The sequence below is a fragment of the Ammodytes marinus genome (genome assembly GCF_949987685.1).
Source record: "Ammodytes marinus genome assembly, chromosome: 7".
Lineage (NCBI taxonomy): Eukaryota > Metazoa > Chordata > Actinopteri > Uranoscopiformes > Ammodytidae > Ammodytes > Ammodytes marinus.
The window spans coordinates 11,684,459-11,705,267 of record NC_137211.1 but is presented as its reverse complement, the minus strand read 5'-3'; the positions used below and the strand labels follow the sequence as shown (position 1 = coordinate 11,705,267).

Sequence of the window (20,809 nt, the reverse complement as noted above, 5' to 3'; positions counted from 1 at the left end):
ATGTCATGAGAAATTTACAATCAAGTCTTGTTTTAACTAAATATATTCAGATATTTAATTGTTGAACCTCTTTACTACATAGAAGCCAAGGCCAACTCAAATGGCACAATAATCACTGTTACCTGAATGTTATATTCTACTCGCATAAGAACAAGAAAAAAAACTTGCTGCTTTTATGATCCCTAACTAAAATAAGTGCAATACAGAAATTATTTGAAAGATTTATTTGCAGTCATTCTGTTGAATAGGCCAGATAGAGACAATGTTAAAAGCACAGGTTGTTTTCAATTCTGTAAATCTTTTGGTAAAGACAACAGCAATCCAATAAAAACACTTGACACCAGTTTTTCCAATTTTTGTTTCATTTCGATTCATGTCATTATCCAAGACTTTTTGTTCATCACTGCCGTGAAAAGCAAGACTGAAGAAAAAAAAAACAGCGATGGAATGGTGGGTTTTGACGCACAGATAGTCACAGTTTGTAAAGCCAGAGATATTGTCAAATATAGATAAAAAGTGGAAGTGGGGGATGAATTTAAAAATGTCTAGGACTGTGGCGTCATTGTGAATCAGAAGAAGAATCTTTAACGTCTGTGCTTTCTGTTGCCTCGCTGACTTCACTCAGCTCTTTGCTTTCTCCTCCGCTGTCTCGCTCCTGGTCGCCAGAAGTTGTCAGGCTGTGGCCAGAATGAGCCTCCTGACCAGACACACGCACTCCGGGCTTTCTCAACTGTGGAACACAACAACAAGAACATGACTCGTCTCATTCACAATCAGAACCTGCTCATGCTCTTGTCCGAGGTGAGAAGGAGATGGTGAAAATCAACATGTGTCGACATAGAATGTTAAATGTGAATTAAGCCACCTCATCTGCCATGTGGCACAGGTCTCTCTTCATGGCGTAGGCATCCTCCCCATCTGCATAGTATTTAGGCTCTACCTCACTAATCCTGTGGAGGAGCAACAAGAAGATTATCAGTTTTAGTCAGAGGAATACTGTATTGCAGGGTCAGGGACGTAAGCCATAACTGAGCACAATGAGGTCATATCATTCTTATCTTTATAATGGGAATGTGGGGATATAAAATAGAATAAAATATATATTTTTTAAATATAGATATTGGTAGCTTCTTAGTTTGGGCCAAATAAGTAAGTTAAGGATTTAGTTTTTTCCCACCAGAATAGTTTTCCTGACATTTTAAAAACATAAAAAAAAAAATATTTGACATCAAAAGCTTTGCACACAGCTGCAGTACTGCAGAGTTGGCAATGCTGGAAACTGTATCATGAACATGTAGTCAGAAACAAATAGCCCAACGAAGCACTTTCGTGCATAGAAAAGATTCTTGATATTTATCTTGGGCCGAGTCTACATACACAACCACACTTTCATCATTTTTCTGACCTCAGAACTATCTTTGGTGCTCATTTACGTACCAAATATACACAGATTCTAATATTTCAAAATAGCTCAGCTAGGGGGCGCCTTTAGCTCAGTCGGTAAGGCGTCCCCCTCCCGGGCCGGGCCCAGCAGCAGACCCGGGTTCGATTCCCACCCGCGGTCGTTCTCTGCATGTCACTCCCCTCTCTGCCCCATTTCACCTCTATCTCTCTGCACTGTCAAATAAAGCATAAAAAAAAATGCCCAAAAAAAAATAAAAATAAATAGCTCAGCTACATCATGGGTCTAGCTTTACTCATGACTTATTTCAGAAAATCTTGGCTATGTCCACACATACTGTGTAAAATACATTAACCCACAATTATATATGTTACAAAAAAAACTGAGAAATTACAAGAAATGGAAATAATGTTGGCACTGAAAAAATCCTTACTGGAACTTGAGTGTGTTCGAGTACAGGTGCAGGGCTGCTCGGTTGCTGCAGTGGGGAGAAAAAAAGATTGGTAAGTCCATTGAAAACAAGAGCACTAACACAGACAGAGTCTGAGCCAGAGCACATATGGGAAACAGAGAACCGTACAATAGGAGTAAAAACAAATAGAAATCCACTCCACCTTTTGCGAACATGAAGAGAGACATATTTAGCATTGAAGTTTTCTATCATGGCCCGGCTGGCCTGGTCCATCAGCTTCTGAGCCAGGCCGAGACGCCTATGGGAGCGCTTCACTGCCTGCAAGACACAGAGCAGGGTTCAACAAAAAACACCAACGTGTAATATTAATTATGAAGATGTATGAGATGCCTGTTCTCACCAGCGATGTGATGTGTCCATGGGGCACATCATCTGGGTCCTCTTCCCTAAGAATTTACAACAACAACAAATTGAGGGGGAGAACACATTGTTGATCATGTTTGTTCAAGTGATGTCAGGTAAAATAAAATAAAACATAAACACACACAAATACAATACACACTCACATCTTAGCCAGGACATATCCCACGATTTTGCCATTTTCGTCCTCTGCAATGTATGAGAGCTGAAACGACAGAAACATACATTTTGTCAAATAAACAAACGTAAACACTATATGTATTTAGATGATGGAAGCAGAGGTGTCAGCAGAAACAGGATGACCTCACCTGAGGCCATGACAGCCCGTGATAGAAATAGTATTTCATCTGGTAGTTTTCTGGAAGACACAGCAGGTTACAATGCTGCATGTTCATAAGGTCCTCCGGCTGAAAGAAAGATAAACTGAACGTGAGAAAGATGCATGGCCGGATGGTGACTCCTGGGTCGGAGATATGTGGTCAGCTAACGATTAGGCTGCATCAACTAGCTTAGCTACATGTTAGAAACAGCATGGCTGTCGAGAGAATCTCAGAACACTTACCCTTGCGTTTCGTATGTTCATTTTGTTAGTTAGTTTGTTATCCGGACTGCGGTTGAGAAAAATCAGATATACAACACCTATTAATCAAATCATAATAATTACACAATAAAGTTTAGAGAGCTAGCTGGCTAATTCAACTTTGCTAGCAAAGAAGGGAAGACAGGAAGGAGCGTGCCAGAATAACGACAGGCATTTCCGGTCATAGCGTGTGCTGGGACTTCAACATAAAACCTGTAATCGTTGCATTGGGCACGAAACCATCCACAGATTACTTTTATTTTGAAAAGGATTCTTCACGTCGACAATAACCCGGATGTTGTGCTGTTGACTGTTATGGTAAACTTTATGCATTTTTTTTACAGGAAGCACTAGTCTGCATTATCCTTCACCTCCCACTAGATCCTTTCCCTGAGTTCCAATCCCCATACGTCCCCACTATTTAGTATGCCAGACAAAGATTTAGGATGTCCCAATTCATGCACGTCAATTGTAGTATGCTTACAATTCATACATGCCCCACTAACTCCAATAGCATTTTGGAGTATTCGTCTTTATTCTTGACATTTCTCGACATAATGAAAAGAAAATCTTCCCTATCTGATTTTTTTCTCTCCTGTGGCCCTTAAACTCTTCTGTTCTTTAGCAGCCTACTGTAGTAAACAGAAAAAGTATGTGATTTGGAATGCAGGGTTTGCGTGCCAATTAGTTGCTGTTACTTTTCTTTTACCTTTTTTTCCACAAGGAAACTACATAAAATACACAGCTGCATTCATGCACACACAGTCTTCAAAATAAATGTTGATTCCTCAGGATTTATAGAAGAAACAGCTATAAACAACTTCAAACAACTCTATTTCTGTTTTATTCTATTTAATACACAGACTTCATTATTCCAAAATAAAACGTAACAAATTCTATGCCCAGTGCAAGAAATGTAGAAAATACTCTGTTACAATCAGAGGCGGACTATGTCAAATGTTGGAATTTTCATTGGGCCCTTAGCTACAAAGGAGCCCCATAAAATGCCCCACAAACTTATGGTTAAGATGCAATGTAGGCTATTTATGTATTATTATTAACCTAATTATTTTTTAACCTATTGCTAATAAATTGTGTCTTAACAATAGGCCTACACATGAAACATTTGCATCAGAATGCTTAATTCATGAATGGCTCAGCCTCAATTAATTTATATGCCATAAATAATAACACATATAACACATCATAATTTGGACGGAAAAAGTATACCAACCCCCTCAAAATCTCTGGTTTAGAAATGTAGGCTATATTGCGTAATTGGCCCAGCACCATACCTTCCTGCTTTTTTGACTCTGCTAGGCCTATAGAAAACTATAAAAGTATAGGCTACATATCCTGTGTAGTAGCCTAACTACAGAATAATGAAAAAGTCTGCAGGCATTTTAACACAGTTTGAAAATAATTATAGGCCTATAATTATTAACCTGTCTTCTTGGTTTTCACAAGTGCTATTGTAATTTTAAAGGGCTCAATCTATCTATTAGGCTACTTAACCCTGTTAGTCATCTTATTTGCTGTAAGTTATCCTGTATATTTTATAGTTGACTGACAAGGTCAACTCCTTTTCTCAATCACAAAATGATTTATGTTGCTATAGTTATTGGCCAACATGGTGATAGGCCTGTTTCAGGTTAACCACACGCATCCAATCAGCATCGCAACATGCAAATGTAGCAGGTGTCACCAGGAGGAACTGGAGGAAACGGCCCGATACTTATTTTCAGAATAACACCCTGTATGCCTGACCGCGTCTTCCACCAAACGTGTCCAAAAAAAAGAGAAGAAAAATAAGAAGAGGATCTTCAGGTTGAGTGAGAAGAAGATGACAACTTTCAAACGTCAGATTAGGACCGTGCTCTGTTGTTGACTGATGGCGAGTCGAGATTGCCTCCGAGATGTAAACTTTATGAGTGTGAAAATGTGATTATAGAAGTTTTCTGAGAAAAAGCGACGCTGTGGCTAAATCGCCTTCACAGATGGAGACAGACCTGAGGCTGGAGTCAAGTTTGTGGGTCGAGAGTAAAAGATACCGGGCCGTCCTCACAGGCTGGCATTTCAACTGGACCGAGGTAGATAAGAAGAATCGCGACAGGAAAACAAGTAGGTGACTCTTCAACCCAAAGTATCTCTCGATCGATTAGATCGCGCTCTGAAGACGCAAGGTCTCGCTAGTGCGGCACAAAAAGCATTCCCAGTATTATTAACGTTGTTTTTATGTTCAGTTGACGCGTCAAGTTGATGCTGTGCAACCTCATACAGTAGCTATGTGTGCAACACTACCACAATCAGTTTCCCTTCTGCGAGGAGCGGTAAGAAAAAGTAGGCTACTGATGAAAAACAAAACAGCATTTTGTCTTTAAAAAGTAGACTAGGAAAAAGACTTAAAACAAAGCAATCATGATGACATCTTACATAGGTTATGTAGATCGGACGTTAACAGGGAGGGAACGCTTGCAGAAAACGTGAAGAACAAGTTAAGCAGCACTGACATGTAACACAACTCCCAGTTTACTGAAAAACAGGCTGTAGAGGACTCACATACCCCTGCTGGCTGGCACAAGGTCACGATCTAGGGCTGTGTCACAAAACACACACACACACACACACACACACACACACACACACACACACACACACACACACACACACACACACACACACACACACACACACACACACACACACACACACACACACACACACACACACACACACACACACAGGGAGGAGAAAGGGATTTTAATAGATAGAAAGTTTGCTGCAAAATCTGTTGTAAAAGTCTTAAAGAATAACTCGGGAACTACACTGTGGGGTTGCATTTGAACACACATTCTATTAGAATGCCACTGACTCTTACACCTTGTGTCTGTGTATGTGTGTGATTCAAGTTTCAGTACCTGTTGCAGAGGTGATTGGAGTGGAGGAGGGCCGGGTGGAGATCCTGCCCCAGAAGTCAGTCGAGGACACGGAAAAGGACTTCACAGGTGACTTATGAATCATGACATAATAATAAATTACATCAAAGTGTGTAACAAACTATAGCTTTATGATTTAGTCCCACATGTTACAGTTGATACTGTGGTTTTACAGAATGGGTTTGTCTTCTATTTCTACCATCTGCCTCCAGTTTTCTATGTGAAGCGCAGCAGCAGTGGGGGCTCTGAGGGGTTACTTTGGAGACTGGGCCGGACCCAGTTCAGCTGCCCCGGTCGGGTCCTCAGAGACCAGTGGACGAAACACCTAAGAAATGCACTCAAAACACACAGTGAGGAGGGATAATTAGACAAGGCGTTGAGCTGATATAACGGCTCCCATGTCCTCTAAATGTGTCATGATTTGACTAGTTCGATGATTAGTTATTTTCAACTTCCCCGGAGTTTGCTGGCTCTCAACAACCTGTTATATTCCAAATTGTATCTTCCAGGTCCTGTGCGCCCACACAGGCTGTTGGTGTTTATCAACCCCTTTGGAGGGAAGAAGAAAGGAAGACAGATCTACCATTCTCTGGTTGCCCCTCTGTTTGAGCTGGCGGGTATCAGCTCTCATGTGATAGGTGAATATGTGAGAAGCAACAACATCTGGAGAAAAGTTTCATTTTTTACTGATACAGATACTTAACCTAAGAAATAGCGAATGAAAGGGTATTTGCAGCCCTTATGTTATCATAACATTTATTGTTTAGTGACTGAGCGGGCAAACCAAGCCAGAGACCACCTCCTGAAGAAGGACCTGACAGGCTTTGACGGGTGAGAGCTGTCAGCATCACACAGTGCAAACACTGTGATATGAAAGCATGTCAAAAGCTAAGCTCGCTTGGAGGTGCTTTCATAACAGAAACTCCTGTGTTTGCCATCAACAGTGTGGTTTGTGTGGGCGGGGACGGCATGTTCAGCGAAATTCTTCACGGTTTGATTGGGCGGACGCAACAAGAGGCCGGCCTTTGTGAGAATGATCCCGCAGTCACTTTGCAGCCTTGTCCGCTTCATATCGGCATCATCCCTGCAGGTAATGCCACTGTCATTAAGAAAGCCTTTTCTTATACTGATGGGAGTTAGATTTAGAGCAGTGACGCATCAAATCAAATCAACTTTATTTACATAGCACAGTATCACAAATAGCAAATTTGCCTCAGGGGGCGTTAGAACCTGTAAAGCATACAATACCTTAAAAAAATCTTGACTAGGGAAATTAATGGAATAAACTTCAGGAAGAGCAACAGAGCAGAGAGCCAGAATGGAGAGATACGCAATCGATGTCATTTGTACAGAACAGACCAACAACAACAACAAAATTCACAGTTCAACAGTGGTCAGTGAGTAAATTAATACATGCAGATAGTAAAACATGTGTGAATCATGTGGATGCATGAGGACAGTGAAATGGCCACAGATGCTTCCAATGGTAGGATCAGAGCCAATCATGCTGTTGTATTGTCTCTGTTGTAGGTTCCACTGACTGTGTGTGTTATGCCACGGTGGGAGTGATTGATACTGTCACTTCAGCTCTGCACATCATCATTGGTGAGAAAGGATTTCAAATATTAAGAAAATTCCAAAAATCACAGCCTTTTTCTTGTTTTCAAATCAACATCTTAAGTAAATGTGTCTACTCTTAGCCCCATAGTTTAAACCCTATAGCCCCTCTTAACTACCCACAATTCCTTGCAGGAGACTCTCAGCCTTTGGATGTGTGTTCAGTCCACCAAGCTTCTACTCTGGTGGGCTACTCAGTGTCTCTGTTGGGCTATGGCTTTTACGGCGACGTACTGGCTGAGAGCGAAAAGCGCCGCTGGATGGGACCTCTCCGATATGACTATTCAGGTATGTACTCATGGTTCTAAACCGCATTTCTCTTCAAATGTTCTTTTTTATTTAGTTTTAATCATGTTTTGTTTACATCTAGCACACATTTCCAGCTCACCTACTGTAATTTCTCTCCTTTGTCTAGGCACCATGGTGTACCTGAGCAACAGAAGCTATGCAGGCGTGGTTCAGTATCTACCAGCAGACCCGGAGCTCTCCAGTCCTAGAGATAGAACACGATGCCTATCAGGGTAAAACATCAGCACAGACAAAGAGTGTATACAACACATCTTAATAATAAACACAAGACAGACTTTAGAAAAACAGAAACAGATCCTGGTCCCATAAAAATGTTGTGATATTTTGGATTTTACACCATAAACAAAAAAAAACTAAAAACTAAAATCCAACCTGGGAACATGGGGGCGTTATATGTTTTGCAATGTGTTTTCTCTATTTTAATTATGTCATTTGTCAAGTCCCTCGTACTGTATTTACTGTTTACAAATCCTTTTTTCTGCACTCTCTCACTATAGCAGAGGTGACTTGATGATCACTATTCAATACTTAAGTTTCCAGTGTTGTGTGTCTCAGCTATGCAAGGCGAAACAAACTTTACATAAATACCCACTCCACAATGATGTTTTTATGTAGCGTCTCTCCTTGAAATGAGTTGTGTAAGGCTACTGAATTATTAAGTGACTCATCTGGATAACAAGAGTAATGGCTGAGAAAACAAGGGTACATGATGGTGTTGGTTATGGAAGAATCCCAGGTTACATATGAACCTCTAGAAATGATGAAAGCTAGTTACAGTCTTTTGTGACAGGACTCCCCTTTCTGCATGTCCTTATCAAAGCAATATCAGAATGAGGGCAATATGAACCCTTCAAATGTAAAAGTCTTCTCATTAGTAAGAGAGAAAGCATCATAATTATTCAACTGACAGTTGGCGACACCGTGGCTGCTAGCACCTGTAGCAGGGGGCTCTGGTGTTAGGTGTACCTTAAGGAGGGTATGTAGCATGGCAGGCGGAACTTGATCTTAATGAAAGGGAAGCCTCTGTGTTCTGTTAAAGTGTACAATGCCTCTGCCATTGTCTGAGGAAGCTGTCACTGGCTGTCAGCAAATGCGTTATGATGCTCTTACAAATGGTTGTTGAGGTCGAGTAGCTTGGTATTTCACACGCTTGACAGACACCACAGTGAAAATTATTTGTGCATAACGTGTGTGTGTGTGTATGTGTGTGTGTGTGTTTAGGTGCAGTGTGTGCTCCAGAAGCACAGAAAGACTTTTCTCCAACTCTTCAGACACAGGCTCCCTGTACAGCACCCACCTCAGTCAGCTGAGCAGTGACTCAGAAGGTAATAACGTAGACACACACACACACACACACACACACACAAAAGTCCTGAGTTTGCGTTGGTTTTAGCATACTGAGAAGATATCATGTATATTTTTAAAGAATAATTTTTTTTGGCTTGTAACTCCCTAGTCAGGTTGTACAGAGCGAATGTTCTAGTACATCGCAAAAAAGAAGAAGCAACGTGTAATGGCACAGTCCTGACCCTGTCCTGTAAACCACTGTTTTATCGTACTGCACTTAAATGAAGCATAGTGTAGTTTTCTCTAACTTGACATTTTCATTTCACTATGTTTTCTGTGCATTAAACACATGCAGTGTCTGAAAACCTGATTGAAAGAGGCAATACACCATAAATAATATAATTTCGTTGTGTTGTGGTAATGCAGTTGAAAGTACAGAGTGAATTGAAATGTATAGGCCACCAAAACAACCCAAAAAGTATAGCCTGTTTTGTAAATACTTAGCAGTAAGGCATGCACGATGGGCTAAAACATGCAAACATAGCAGTATGGTCCTCAATGAATCGTCGGTGATGTATATACAGTAGGGATTTGTTTGAATGAAGCATCATGTCTCTTCATTTCTCTGTCTCTTCAGGTGAGTGGGTGAAGGTGGAGGGCAGGTTCAGGTGTGTGTCTCTCACTTGTATGTCCAGCTCGTGTCCCAGGAGTCCCCTGGGCCTGTCCCCCTCCGCTCACCTGGCAGACGGAACAGGGGACCTCATCTTGGTGTGGGACACTCACCCGCTGTCATTCCTCAAGTTCCTCCATAGGCATACGAGCACACAGGACCAGGTACTAGCACTTTTACTGTTGAACAAAGCTGGCCTGGCAAGTTTAAACAACGCCTGACCCAATTTCTCTCTTCTGCTTTTTTCCTTAGTTTGACCTGCCGTTTGTGGAGGTCCACCGCGTGAAGGCCGTCCGTTTCTCCCTCCCATCTGGCCATGAAGAGGAAGAATATGAAGAGATGGGAGGTTCCAGTGTTGGGATGGATGAGGAGAACGTAAGCCGTATCGGTTCCCAGCAGCACCTGGCAGAGCAGAAGACAGCGAGCCCCTTCCTGTGTGGTCTGTGTTGCCGCAAAGCTCCTGCCGTGTCAGTGTGGAATTGTGATGGAGAGATTCTGCCCGTCACAGAGGTCCTCTGCAGGTAGGATGTGTTCAATCATCCGTGTAGTGTTTTGGAAAAATCTCATGCAATATCGTAGCCTCCTCCTGATGTTTTCAAGGGTCAAGTTCAAATTGAAATGTAACTCGGCTCAATCATTTACAAACAGGAAAAAAATAAAGAAAATTAATAGTGCACAGGTTCCAAAGGATGAGTGTTTTTTTCTCTTTTTAACCATTCACTTCCTCTCTCAGGATCCACGGCCAGTTAGTGCGTCTGTACGCCAGAGGCATCGAGGACAAAGCAGCCTTGCACAACTGCAGTTACGAATGTTGAAGGACATCATGCACAAATTGTCTTATTTTGAATGATGAGGGAAAAGTGACAATGGGAATGTTTCACAAGGCAAAGCCAAATAGAATGTTCTAATTGCAGTCTGTCATGGCCAAAGACTACCTGATATTTCAGGCACTTTTGCGTTTTCATGAAATAAAATAAGCTATTTATTCTTAAATTAGTGTGTGTTTTTACACTACTAAAAACATATCTGTACTGCAGGGTTGTCTGCTGAAGAAATCAGAACATGTAGAAGGTTTTGTATGAAGTTTTTGGTCATGTTTGCAAATGTTATTTATTTTCACTTGAGCTTCCAGAGAATAAAAATGTTTGGAAATGTCAAGACAAGAAAAAAAAATCTTAATGCAATAAAGGACGGACCTGACTTCTTTATGCTTTATTGTAGTTCAGCAGTGCAGTGTACATTTTGTAACTGAATAAAATAAAATAAAAACAGCTTCCTTTTTTTTCTGTTTGACTTTGCTCCTCTTCCCACCAGCTGCCAGAGGACGAAAGAATGGTCCGTTATTGGTCAAAATATGTATGCATTTGAGTGTTTGTAGATAGGATTTACACAGCTAGGCCACAAACCTAGTAGAGAGAGACAGACATGGGTGACAAGAAAACTGGTCAGCTGCAGACAGTTGAGAAAAATCAATAGGTAAACAGAAGTTGTAACTCATTCATGCATTGTGAGAGATTAACTGGGTAAAATTAACAGTGATTTGAATTAAGTTTAACACCTACCTGGAAGACATTCTTACCTGAGCCGGGGCTCAAACATGTCTGCTTTGTTTTTTACTGTAATATAGTGACTCACCTGTTCTTACAAACCAGATGAACCAGCCTTACCTAATAGTATCATGATGTGCTGCTGCTGTTGCTTTGCATGCATCTCGTTAAGTGTCATCGAAATTTGGTGATGACAGTACACATAGGCCCACTGATAGCAGACAACAGGCATACTGTACTTTAGACAGTCTCAACATGCAAACAATCATGTAAGTAGAGTTTTTCTTGCTCTACAAGTCTCATATCCCTTAAGGCCAGGGCCGCCCATAAGGGGTAGAAAGTGGGAAAGCTTTCTAGGGCCCAGCCACCAGGGGGGGCCCAGAGAGATTTTTTTTATTTAAATTTTTTGCAGATGACCTAACTTAGCCAACCTTTATTATGAACGCTATATTTGCAAGATAACTTTCTATATTAAAATAAAACATTTTATTCATTGTTACTTGGGTAAAATATATCACATTTTATATTGAAAAACTAAAAATATCATGGGTCGTTTTTCCCCCTCGAAACCGACGCATGCAGCAGGTCAACCAAACAAGCGTTAGCAATGTATTGATGATGAGCAAGCTAACCTAGCAAGCTCAGTGATGCCAGGACCTGGACACAAATCAGGGTACCAGAAAAGAAAGGAAAAAAAGAGGGAACTTTCAAGGGCTTTAGACCCCCTTTCCTTAATGTCAGTATTCTGTGTTCTGCAAATTATTCTGTGTATATTCTATCTATTATTTTCTAAGAAAATTACATATTTAGCCTTTAAACGAAGGTGGTAGATGGTTGTTATACTGATGAGGAAAGCTTCTGGTAGCAGTGGTATCATGGTAAACCCCCCCTACAGCATTGGTGTGTCTAAGCTTACATTACAGGAAATGTTACAGTAAATGTGCCAAGATCTTGCAAGGGCAAAACATTTCAGTATCTCTGCCCACTATTATTTCTATTAGCCCACCCTAATCTAACTGTCTAGAACCGGCCCTGTGTACAGGTGTGTGTTTATGTAGGAATAAGCGCATCATGCACATTGATACAAGTTCAGTATGAGTAAAGGGGGCCCAATGACTGGACCTTTTCAGGGGCCCAGTCATTTGTCTGGGCGGGCCTGCTTAAGGCCATAGGTGTTAGGTGTGGCCAATGAGGTTGAAAGAAAAAAGAAAAATGGGCAGGCAGAAGAGTGAGTGATGATTTATTTAAAAAACTCTTTACAGTTGAACACTGAAATCAGGTTTATACAGTTAGTTTTTGAATCTCAATGTTCATTATTATACGATGATTAGAGTATACAGTATAATAATGGTGTTTTTGTTTTACATGCAGACAAAATCAAGGTTAGGTACAGCAGTCAAACATTGATGTAAACTTTATTCTTTGTAAACTTACTTACAATGGTCTATGTATGTGTGTGTGTGTGTGTGTGTGTGTGTGTGTGTGTGTGTGTGTGTGTGTGGGTGTGTGTGTGTGTGCGCGCGCATTCGTGCGTGTGTATACATGAGTGTGTGTAACTGTGGGCATCATGTTGTGTGGGGCTGCTGCACCCACTTGTACTTTCCTTCATAGCGGAATCCCACCCTCTTCTTGAGTTCATCTGCCTCATCCGGACCACGACTATAAACGACAAAAAAGACAGGATGAAGAGAAACAATTGTTGAAAAAAGGAAAAATGGGCCTCATCTTTATATTTCTGTCTCATGAAACAGATTTGTGGTTTTACCTTCCGTATGTGTAAGGGATGGGATGCGTCTTCTCCTTTTCTATTTGGTGGAGGAGTGGGGTGAAGATTCTCCAGGCCTCTCGCAACTCATCGCTGAGAAAGAAAGAGGAGCAGTTAAGGTAAATAAATAAATAAATAAAATACATTAAAATAAAGTAACCAGACAATCAACTGTGACATTAAACTTCAACCCACCTGCGGACAAAATGCATCTGATTTCCACAGAAGACGTCCAATATGAGCCTCTCATAAGCATCTGGGAGCTTTACATTCTGTACAAAAGATGGCAGCTGTTAATAAACTGTTTTTATTTGGATAGGATGTGGCATTATATAAATATATATAATATGTTGTAAATATTACAACAATAACAAAAGTATCAACCATTGGGTGGCCATCTTTAGATTTTGACTATTTGTCGCCTCTCTACAGCTCTATCCAATCTTTAGTGTGTAACAACACCATCAATAGGACTGTGAAAAACTGAATATCTATCAAGCTTCACCTCAAAATCAAAACAATTTAAGTGGCATGAGAGACCAAAAGTTGGACCTGAATGAAGATACAGTGATTTGGTTGAGCCTGCAGCACCTTGTATCTGCTCCTGTAAGTGAGGTCTAGCTCAGTCTCCTCTGGGCTGAAGTAAACCCCAGGCTTCTTGGTCATCATCTTCAGGTAAATGGCTTCGTTTGGCTGCACTCGCACCACCAGCTCGTTCCTCTGGCAGCAGTTGCCAAAAATGTCTCCCGGCACATCTGTGAACTGCAGGCGCACTTCTGCCTTGCGCTCGTTCAGAGCTTTACCGCAGTGGAGAATGAAAGGAACTCCTGGTGGAAAGGGCGGTTCAGGTGTGAAGGGTGAAAAAACACGACAGGTCAGAAAAAAGTGAGGAGAATAAGAAATATTCCCTTACCATCCCATCTTTCGTTCTGGACATAGAGCACAGCGGTGGCAAATGTTGGTGTGCAGGAGCCTTCTGGTACGGTGGGATCATCCAGGTAACCCAGTTTGGAGTGGCCATCCCCCTCAGGGTCCCCCATGTACTGGCCGAGCACCACATCCGACCCAGCAACAGGAGATATACACTTCAACACCTTCACCTACAGCACATCAATAAACACATGTCAACTGGAATTGCCCATGCTGGGACATGGACGGAGCGTCCATGTCCCAGGTCTTTAGACAGAAAACATGCACAGACGTCCTACTGTTTCCAGTCATCCAATCATTGGTGCTACCTTCTCGTCCCTCACGTCATCTGGGCTGGTGGAAGCAGGTTTCTCCATGGCGACCAAACACAGCATCTGAAGGAGATGGTTCTGCATGACATCTCTACATCAAGAGACAAGAACTGGAATCATGGCGAGTAAAGGCCTCTATTGTAACAATAACATTACATTGAGTGTTTTCACTTTTAATAGTCAAAGGCATTATGTTTTTTGGTTGTTTGCGGTCCGTCTGTACTATTCTTGTTATGCAATATTTCATGAACACTTCGAAGGATATCTTCAACGCCTGCACAAATGGCGAATCTGACTCAAGAATGAACTGATTTGATTTTTGGAGGTCAAAGGTCAAGGTCACTGTCACATTACATTTTTGTCATATTAAAACAGAAACTTACACTTTGACTTAAAGGTGAACTTGTTAGATTTTGGAGGTCAAAAGTTACTGCAACCTTACATATTACCACTTTGCAGTGGCCATGTACCATATTGTAGCTTCTTAAGAGCGTTACGTTCTTTAGTTTAAAGCATTGCCTACCACCACTGTACTTTCACCGTTCTGCAATTGTATGCCTCACAAAAGGCATATTACCTGCTGACGGTAGTTCTAGTATCTCAATGTATTGTCTCTCACCGAATAATACCAAAGTCATCAAAGTATCCCCCACGGCCCTGAGTGCCAAAAGGCTCCTTGAAGGTAAGGACCACGCAGGCCACACTAGTCCTGTTCCATATGGGTCCAAAGATGCGATTTCCAAACCTGGAAGTGAGAGAATACAAACAATGCTAAAAAAAAGGCTCTATACAGGCGACGCAGGAAGAAAGAGATGAGGGATAATGAGCACTCAACTTAATTATGACGTTCTTGTTTACCGGTGTTAAAATGTGTGTATGGAGCTTGTTACCTGAGCACCATGAGGTTCTGGACCATCTCTTTACCCAGGTAGTGGTCTATGCGGTAGATCTGGTTCTCAGTGAACAGGGATGACAGGTGGGCTGACAGCTCCTGTGAGCTCTGGAGGTCACGGCCAAAGGGCTTCTCAACAATGATCCTGTTCCAGCCTCTGTTTTACATATGTAGCCGATTGATGTAGCCGAACATGATTAAATAGCAACAATGAACAAATTAACTAATACAAAAAAATGCTATTGTTTTGTGTTGAATTGTGAGTATAGCAGATACTGACTTGTGGCTCATGCAGTGGGTTCGGATGTTTGTGCTGACATGGTGGTAGACGGTGGGGGGCAGAGCCAGGTAGAAGAGTCTGTTGGCATCAGCTCCCCCAGGCAGAGAAGACAGGTGAGCGTTGAGCTGAGCGAAAGAGCTGTCGTCATCATACTGGCCTCTAAGGTAGGAGTTCCTACTAAAGAAGGCCGAGAGACACTCACTCTCTTCATCAGTGACCTGGGGGATATGTGAAACAAAGATTCCTGAAAACTCAACCCAAACAATAACGAATAATCTTCTCTCAGATAGCTTTAGTTGTGTATACCTTCAAATGAGGCAGACATGCTGTCTTGATATCCTTGACGGTCAGGTCCGACCGGGCAAAACCTGCAAAATAGGTGTCGCTGGGGAGCAGGCCATCTCTGAATAACCACCTTAAGAAGGGAAAGAGATTAAATCAGTGATGCAAAACATTGGCCAAGGGTCAAATTCCTCAGATTACAAAGTGACCACACAACTTGTGACCCTTTCTGTGACTGGTGTTTGAGCAGCAATTCTTAACTTACCATAAAGTTGGATAGATCTTCTTTTTAGCCAGATCCCCCTGTGCAAATAATACAAATAAAAAAGATCTGATCATGAACCACTACTGATAATCACTGTTGCTGAAAAGGATCACTCGAGAGTCCAAAGAGCAGGTAAACATTCAAAATAAGCGGTCAAAAGTCTAATGCAGTGAAGGGATCTTTTCACTAATATGAGAACTTTGAGCTTACCCTCTATGCAGAACTTTGTGACTGCATGAACAATTTGAATAGGTTTCAGACATTGACGAAAAAGGAAAAGAAAACAGAAAACAAACAAGACCGAAAACAACACTTTCACTAGTCTCAAAGCCAAGAACAGTCTGGCTAACGTCCTCTTTTTTCAATGCTTAACAAATAAAAAGTAGATGTAGCACATTTCAGTCAAAGTGGGCTCTTTCCCTGGCTTTCATATTCTGATTACCGCACTGCAATATTCCCACAGTGAATTGTTCTCCTGAGGCTTTGCATCAACTCTGCTGGGCCTCTGTCACTTTCAAATCTCATTTCAAACGGTCTTTTTCCACTGTTTGTAGTTTAATGCAGATAGAATTGTGTCAAAAAACACAGTGTGTAAACTTTCCACCAGGCACTTTTCTGAAACAATATTTGAGCAGATCTTCGTTAAATTGTTCTCATGGGAAATTGCAAGGGAATCAGTTATACTTTTAGAATAGAGGAAGCAGTGGTTATCCATGTCATGTTGTAAGAAGTTAAAAGATTGTACTCACAGAGGCTCCCAGGATGATGAATATGTGCGTGTTTGAGTGACTGGACGTCTCCTCTCCGTATAGTTCCCTCCTGAGCTGTCCAAACAGCTCAGAGCGACTCAAAGGCTCAGTGCTCATTTTCCCAGCAGGTCTTGGTCTCTACTGTGACCACCACTCATTTCACTATGGCTACGGGCTACACGGCACAAGCAGTTTGGTGAAATAAAAAACATTGCGATAATGCTGCCACCTATTGTTTCAAAGAATGAATGCCTCCATGGCCATGCACCCTGATGTTACGCTGCGTTCCAATACCCGTTCAACATGCCCTCGTTCACTTTCCCTAGGCACTTGCCCTCGGGGGAATCCCCGCCGCCATCTTAAGTGTCGTTCCAATTGTCTGGAAACTGAAGTGAACTTCGTGATATAGACCATAGACATAATAAATATGTCTATGATATGATGTAGACCCTCGGAGGGCTGAGTGATCAAGTGAACATCCATAGTCACTCCGAGGTGGATATCACCCACAGTGCATTGCAATTCGTCTTCTTCTTATTCTCCTTTTATTTTCCGGTAGACTGTATGCTTTTAGGGACATCGCGGCCACCCGCAGGACAAATAGGCCTATATATAAATTCCAAAACGCCTCAATTAGGCTATCCTATTTCCATACGAACAATCCAGTGAATGTATTGCAGTTTACACATTGCTGCTATAACACAGATGGCTGCCAATTAGAGGACTATTTAAAACATATGTTTTTGGTTGAAACTAACATAAATAAGAAAATATGTCAGAGCAAACAATTTACATGTGTAAGTAACAATATCTTGATAATCTGAGTTACCGTGTCGAAATTCAATGTTTGTTATGCTATGGAAATGGCTTTCTGCAACATAGACTACCTTAGCAGAATGTTATAATTCTTACTTATTACATGGCACTTTGAGAATCCTATGTAAATCACAGCATTCTACAGGTCTGTTATTTCCAGCTAGCAGACCGCTGTCAAGGGCCGTTGCTAATGTAACCGGGTGGTACAGTTGATATCTTTATGAATATAACACTTTCAGTTGCAGTACTTGGGAATGGGATTGCGGGTGGTTTGCAACGGGTAGTGTGGCCGGTTGGTCACAGGGTGGCAGTATTGAGTCTTACTATATAGTGCTGCGCCCAATGCATCCTGGTCCCTTCTTCCGTTGTTTACCTCTGGACAGCGTTGGTCTTTTCCGTGAAGACGAGGTATCTCCATTGTTTGCGTTTATAGAGTGGCTTATGGACATATGCTGCCGGTTGTTGCTGTATGGAACAGTTTTATAGCGATACCAGTGAGTATTTGTGTTGGATGGCCGTGTTTGTTTAGGATGTCTGGGGATTTTCGGCGCCAGTCGCCAAACGTGGGCGTTCGCTTGCAATGAGATGTATGGCACCACGCGGTGTGTTTGTGAATCGCAGTGTCGTTTAACAGTGTCTATCTTTTAGAGATAACGACTCGGGGGAAATAAGTCCGCTGGAAACTTCGGGAAGGGCTTGTCTTAGTTCAAGTTGCTGAAATGTAAGTGTTATAAGCTAATATGTATTATGAGTCATTTACTGTTTACATTATTAAATGACCTGTTGATGTTTATGGTGGCGAAATATGTGTGTAACGTGATGATTTGTATTTTCTGTTTAGTCATGCCACTGCCGTATTTTATAGGCTAGTATTTTATATGATAGGATTTTATAAGCTAGTCTTTAGCTGTATTTTTCTATTGAAGCCTTTTTCTATGTTAGTATTTACTTTATTCATTTCTTTTATGATTCGGTCTCCTAGTGTTAAATTGTAGTGCAACTGTTGAGCACTGAAGGATAAGTCTATTCTATTTTAAGTGCAACTGTTGAGCACTGTGGGAATAAATAAAGTCTTTTAAATCAAAATATATCACTCTGTCACAATAATTGAAATGTGTTCTATAATAAATTAATGCTACAAAAACCCCGAATTCATTGTGTCCTGTGTGGCAACCAATTCCACGGGCTACATAATTTGGTACCAGGAGTGGGGTGTAGCAAGAACAAATCTATTTTTTAATTGGCAACAGAGTGATTTAGTTTTAGTTTTAGTTTAGAAAATACGGTAGTGGTGAAGATTCCAGGTCCTTTGGTGATTGAGTCGGTGAGGCCAGCCTGCGGTGGAGGTGTTGAGCAGCGGGAGACGTGCTGAGGTGCTCCAAGGTTTGCTGCTTCCTGGAGAGACGACTCATCGGTACCAGAGCATCTGTGAAGAGGATTCAGGGACTCAATTTTCAGCTGCGAAGAAAAGAAACCTTCAGCAGGACATCAAGTTAAAGACTGTCTTCATAGTATCCTTAACTCACATTTTGGACTGGTGTTTCACATTGTAACCGGACTGTGCATAGACTTAAAGGTCTCATCATGAGTGATTCGGAAGATGAGGGTACTGTTATTGATAAAAATGTCCAGCCAAGCCAGGTTCCAGGTACAAGTAGCAAGGCTACAGGGGAAATGCAGGGTCATTTGCAAGAGCTCGCCAGATTGCGAGATGAGCTTTCCCGGTTAAATGCTGAAACAAGGGCTCAGAGGGAAAATAGTAACCCCGCACCAGCACGTTCATACATCTATGTTCCAAGAGAACGTCACATCACACCATTCAGTGGGGAGGGTGGTACAGATGGGAGGTCAGTTGAAGAGTTTATTGAAGAGGTTGAAAGGGTCTTGAGGTCCAGAGAGCAGACACCATCAGAACAGTGTGACTACATAGTATCTCTTCTACGTGGTCCTGCCTTAGAAGAAGTTAGACTATGCATGAGGGGCCAGTCTGTGTTTCCTAGTGATTTGTTTTCCTTCTTGAGAAATGCTTTTGGGGAGAAACGCAGCACCACACAGCTTTTGCAGACCTTTTACAACCGTAGACAAGCTGACGGGGAAGACCTCCGTGATTACTCCCATGCATTGTCCCAGCTTTTGAGCTCTGTAATGAAGCAGTCCACAGATGCAGTAGCTAATGAGGAAGCTGTTCTCAGGGATCAGTTCATTGAGGGTCTTAGAGATGCCGCGCTACGGCGTGAACTCCGGAAGATGGTAAGGGACAGACCGGGCTCCTGTCTTCTAGATGTGAGGGATGAAGCCCTCCGGTGGGATATGGAGGACAGCAGGTCCCATAAGCCCAGAGTTGTAAAGAGCAGCCATGTTAAGTCTGAAGTCTCGGAAACGCAGAATTCCGCTATTAAAACAAACAATGTCCAATGCACAGTATTAGACGATGTCCAAAAAACAGTAGCCCATCAGGAAAAACAACTAGCAGAGTTAGCTAAAACACTCGCTCAGCTAACTAGCGCTGTAAGTGAACTGAGTAGGCGCAGCACTCAACCGACATACCGAGAGCCTCAGCATCAAGCTAGAGCCCAGCCTAAGTTCACACCCGATGGTCAGCCGATCTGTTTCAAGTGTGAAGGCGTCGGCCACATTGCGAGAAAATGCCCACATGCTAGAAGGGGCCAAAGTGTTATGACACCTGATCTTTCTGTAGAGCAGGAAAACCCTTACCCTCGGTTGTCATGAGCCACACAACACGGGGGGAAGCAGTTGGCTCACGTAAAGACATGACAGACAGATGTAAAATCTTAGAGAACGCAGTTGGGGAATGCAAGACTGTTGAGTTGAAACTCCGGGGTGTTACAGTACCATGCCTGCTTGACACGGGGAGCCAAGTCAGCACAATTTCTGAAGGTTTCTTTAGAGAGCACTTGGCAGTAGAGGGTGAAGATGTGCATTCGGCCTTCGAGTGGCTTAAAATCACTGCAGCAAATGGTTTAGACATACCTTATATAGGCTATGTGGAGTTTGATGTAGAGGCAATGGGTTTGACTATCCCGGAACGAGGTTTTCTTATAGTCAAAGATTCTGCACACTCTTCCTCTGTTCCAGGTCTCGTGGGGATGAACATCGTCAAAAAATGCCAGGAGTTAGTGCACACAGAGTTTGACACCACACTACAGGGTAAACTTGACTCACACTGGAGGGAGGCTTTTCATCGTGTCCATGCTGTAAATGTAACAGACAAGCTCTCTTTCGCTAGAGTAGCTGGTAAGGGTGTAGTCCATGTGCCCGCTTCATCTGCTGCCACAGTCATGGCTAGGGGACTCAGAACTGTGAGTGAGAATGGTCCTT

At 42.1% G+C, this 20,809-nt stretch overlaps 3 protein-coding genes across 3 annotated transcripts; 1 reads left to right on the top strand and 2 right to left on the bottom strand.

Annotated features, from left to right (window-relative positions):
* Positions 1–215: 215 nt before the first annotated feature.
* naa10 (N-alpha-acetyltransferase 10, NatA catalytic subuni) lies at positions 216–2,972 on the bottom strand. Its single transcript, XM_080030566.1, has 8 exons — positions 2,797–2,972; positions 2,543–2,641; positions 2,381–2,439; positions 2,215–2,260; positions 2,017–2,132; positions 1,836–1,880; positions 866–950; positions 216–730 (listed from the first exon to the last, which is right to left on the bottom strand). The coding sequence occupies exons 1-8, from the start codon at positions 2,815–2,817 to the stop codon at positions 560–562; spliced, it is 642 nt and encodes a 213-aa protein (XP_079886692.1). The 5' UTR covers positions 2,818–2,972; the 3' UTR covers positions 216–559.
* A 1,601-nt stretch (positions 2,973–4,573) lies between these two features.
* Positions 4,574–10,886, top strand: LOC307253398 (ceramide kinase). The gene is made up of 13 exons (XM_080031426.1): positions 4,574–4,935; positions 5,724–5,819; positions 5,963–6,100; positions 6,260–6,388; positions 6,518–6,581; positions 6,695–6,840; positions 7,281–7,355; positions 7,503–7,655; positions 7,783–7,888; positions 8,898–9,001; positions 9,601–9,797; positions 9,886–10,154; positions 10,367–10,886. Exons 1-13 carry the CDS (start codon positions 4,812–4,814, stop codon positions 10,446–10,448), a joined length of 1,683 nt encoding a protein of 560 aa, XP_079887552.1. The 5' UTR covers positions 4,574–4,811; the 3' UTR covers positions 10,449–10,886.
* A 1,818-nt stretch (positions 10,887–12,704) lies between these two features.
* LOC307253634 (glucose-6-phosphate 1-dehydrogenase-like) lies at positions 12,705–16,774 on the bottom strand. Its single transcript, XM_080031754.1, has 12 exons — positions 16,655–16,774; positions 15,906–15,943; positions 15,665–15,773; positions 15,359–15,576; positions 15,077–15,235; positions 14,806–14,931; positions 14,184–14,277; positions 13,859–14,045; positions 13,537–13,772; positions 13,141–13,217; positions 12,946–13,038; positions 12,705–12,839 (listed from the first exon to the last, which is right to left on the bottom strand). Exons 1-12 carry the CDS (start codon positions 16,769–16,771, stop codon positions 12,746–12,748), a joined length of 1,548 nt encoding a protein of 515 aa, XP_079887880.1. The 5' UTR covers positions 16,772–16,774; the 3' UTR covers positions 12,705–12,745.
* Positions 16,775–20,809: the final 4,035 nt, after the last annotated feature.